The following is a 2300-nucleotide window of genomic DNA, read 5'->3' as shown; positions in this document are numbered from 1 at the left end:
CTTTCGCCGTGGCTTGCGTGATAACAATCACCAAGGTACAGCAGCAAGTCAGCAGCCACGTCACAAAGGCACAAAAGAAAGAAGAGTCACGTCGCTATTCTTTATTTCATAAATACACTGTCAAATGCCCATGAAGGCTATCTTTGGTACCTCCTCAGCTTCAAGTGCTGGGAATATTATAAAAAGCAAAAGTATATAATATTAGTATGCTGACATATAATAGGAAAACATTTATCTCGCTACTACGAATGCTATATGGTATTTTCATAAACACAGTTCCTCTGCATCAGAACCCACAACGTCAGATATAACATGGCACATTCCAACTGATGGGTTGTTCAAGTAAACATCGACCAAAAAAATAATCACTTGTTTCCAATGTCATTTTTAAATATGCATTTGTACTTCGTATATAACTCTATTAGAAAGCAGTTTGAATGATACCTAATAAGCTCAACTTCCAAGGTACTGCAACTGTTCTTAAATGCATCTATAAATATAAACAATAAAACAGAGTCACAGAAATCTATGGTTTTGAATGACTTAATAAGCTCAGCTTCCCAGGTATAATAAACTCGCCAAAAAACAACACCAGTTCAGCAACAAGAAAACGTGTGTTAGCTTCATTGGCGCGCTCATTTGGAAAAGTTTTACTTGAAATATCATAGGTATTTGAGGCTATACTTCATGCACTGACACATCTGTTACACATACATATGTGCTGAGTATGACTACCCCGTATGCAATAGACACAGAGAGAGGCAAGAGCCCCTAATTCCAGTGAACTTCCTCACAAACGAAACCAAAATCTACATTCTAAGCACGAGAGTCAAGTAACAGGTACAGATAAAGTAACGCGGAAGAGGAAGCTGATATGCAATACAAAACCTCTGACTAGAGGTTTAGGACACGAGAAGGGGACTCGCCTCCGTGTGCAAGAACTTGAGTCTTCTGCCAAGCCTTTTGGATTTTGTCTTTAGAGAAATCTTTCCCTGTGGATTGAGCTCACTCAAGACTGCCCAGCTCTAAGCTCGTATAAAGAGAAGCTGATTAATCTTTGTAGAGCGAGTTGTCCTCCTGGTGCTGCGTGCTCTCCTGCGGCAACTGGCAGGTCGACGTGGCCCTGGAGCAGGCGAGCTCAGGTCTGCAGGGGCACATTCCGTGGTAAGAGTCCGTTAGGAGAACCTGCAATGGGGAAATAAGCGTTAACCTAACGAAGCTTCGACCTGGGTATTCAACTGGTGGAATGACAAAAGCACTGAATTCTATCGACCCAGCTGATTCATTTACATACCAATATCACTGACTTTGCTTCACTTAAAATCCAGAATGAAGATAAATACCAAGAGAGGAAAGAGCAAGTCTCACCTGAAGGCCGTTGGGGTACGCGAGACTGAGCTCCCGCGGGGGGTTCATGACCCGACACCAATCCCCCAGGTCGCCAAGGGGGGTACACTGCGGGATGCTATAGCGGTTGAAGCCTGCTGAACAAAGAGCGTCTTCAGTGCTTGGATTGGATGTAGCGTATACATTATAGCAAGTATCAGTATTGTTCCCTGTGCTGTCAGTTTAGCATTGTAACGCCATATTCATTAAATTCAAGATTTATGTGCAACAATACAATTTGAACTACTGACAGCTACAGACACCTGTTAATGTGACACTCACCTATTGTACAGCAGGCGCCAGGTCCGCAGTCAGCACTTGAAGAACAGTCACCTAGTCTGCGCATCCCGGCTGCTGACACCACCAGGCAAGCCACTGACAACATTCTGACTGCACTGGACACGGCCATTCTGTTGATTGATCGCTGCTGATGAACTCTGAATGCAATTATAGCCACAAAGGAGGGCGGTCGTATTCAAAACAGGTATTTTATTGATGATGTCTGATAATGAGGCGGGTGATTTTTCGTCTGTCATGGGGTTAAAACTGATAACGAAAATGAAAAAAAATCATTACAAAGAACTCGTCTATAAACCCATATAAATAACTGAATAACATCATCATGATATAAAACTCTCGCTCTAATATCAAATTAATCAACAAGCCCTTTCATAACAACCCGGAAAATATAATCGTTTCTCATCTGAAACACGAAGACGACAAATGTTCATATCGCTCATCTTCAACGCCCACGCCAGATGTCTCTCCTGGGCGTATCCGATAACGCCCTGCTCACGACTAACCACATCAATGAAATTCACATGCGTAGCTGACGAAACGAGACCCCGGGCAATTATTAATTTCGGCGCTAAAGGTTCTCTTGTTCATTTAAAGCTACAGAAGTTAACAAATTC

At 42.6% G+C, this 2300-nt stretch overlaps 1 protein-coding gene across 2 annotated transcripts; it reads right to left on the bottom strand.

Moving 5' to 3' along the window:
- Positions 1–86: 86 nt before the first annotated feature.
- LOC119590661 (astakine) lies at positions 87–1796 on the bottom strand (the record flags this gene model as incomplete). 2 transcript variants are annotated; one of them, XM_037939337.1, is given in 3 exon segments in its annotated part: positions 87–1185; positions 1369–1484; positions 1669–1796. In XM_037939337.1, coding segments are annotated over 3 exon segments (379 nt in total), but the record flags the coding sequence as incomplete, so codon positions are not given.
- Between the last annotated feature and the right edge of the window lie 504 nt (positions 1797–2300).

This window comes from Penaeus monodon, chromosome 27 (assembly GCF_015228065.2).
Source record: "Penaeus monodon isolate SGIC_2016 chromosome 27, NSTDA_Pmon_1, whole genome shotgun sequence".
Taxonomy (NCBI): domain Eukaryota; kingdom Metazoa; phylum Arthropoda; class Malacostraca; order Decapoda; family Penaeidae; genus Penaeus; species Penaeus monodon.
The sequence above is the reverse complement of the archived record's forward strand: the minus strand, read 5'-3'. Positions and strand labels throughout refer to the sequence as shown.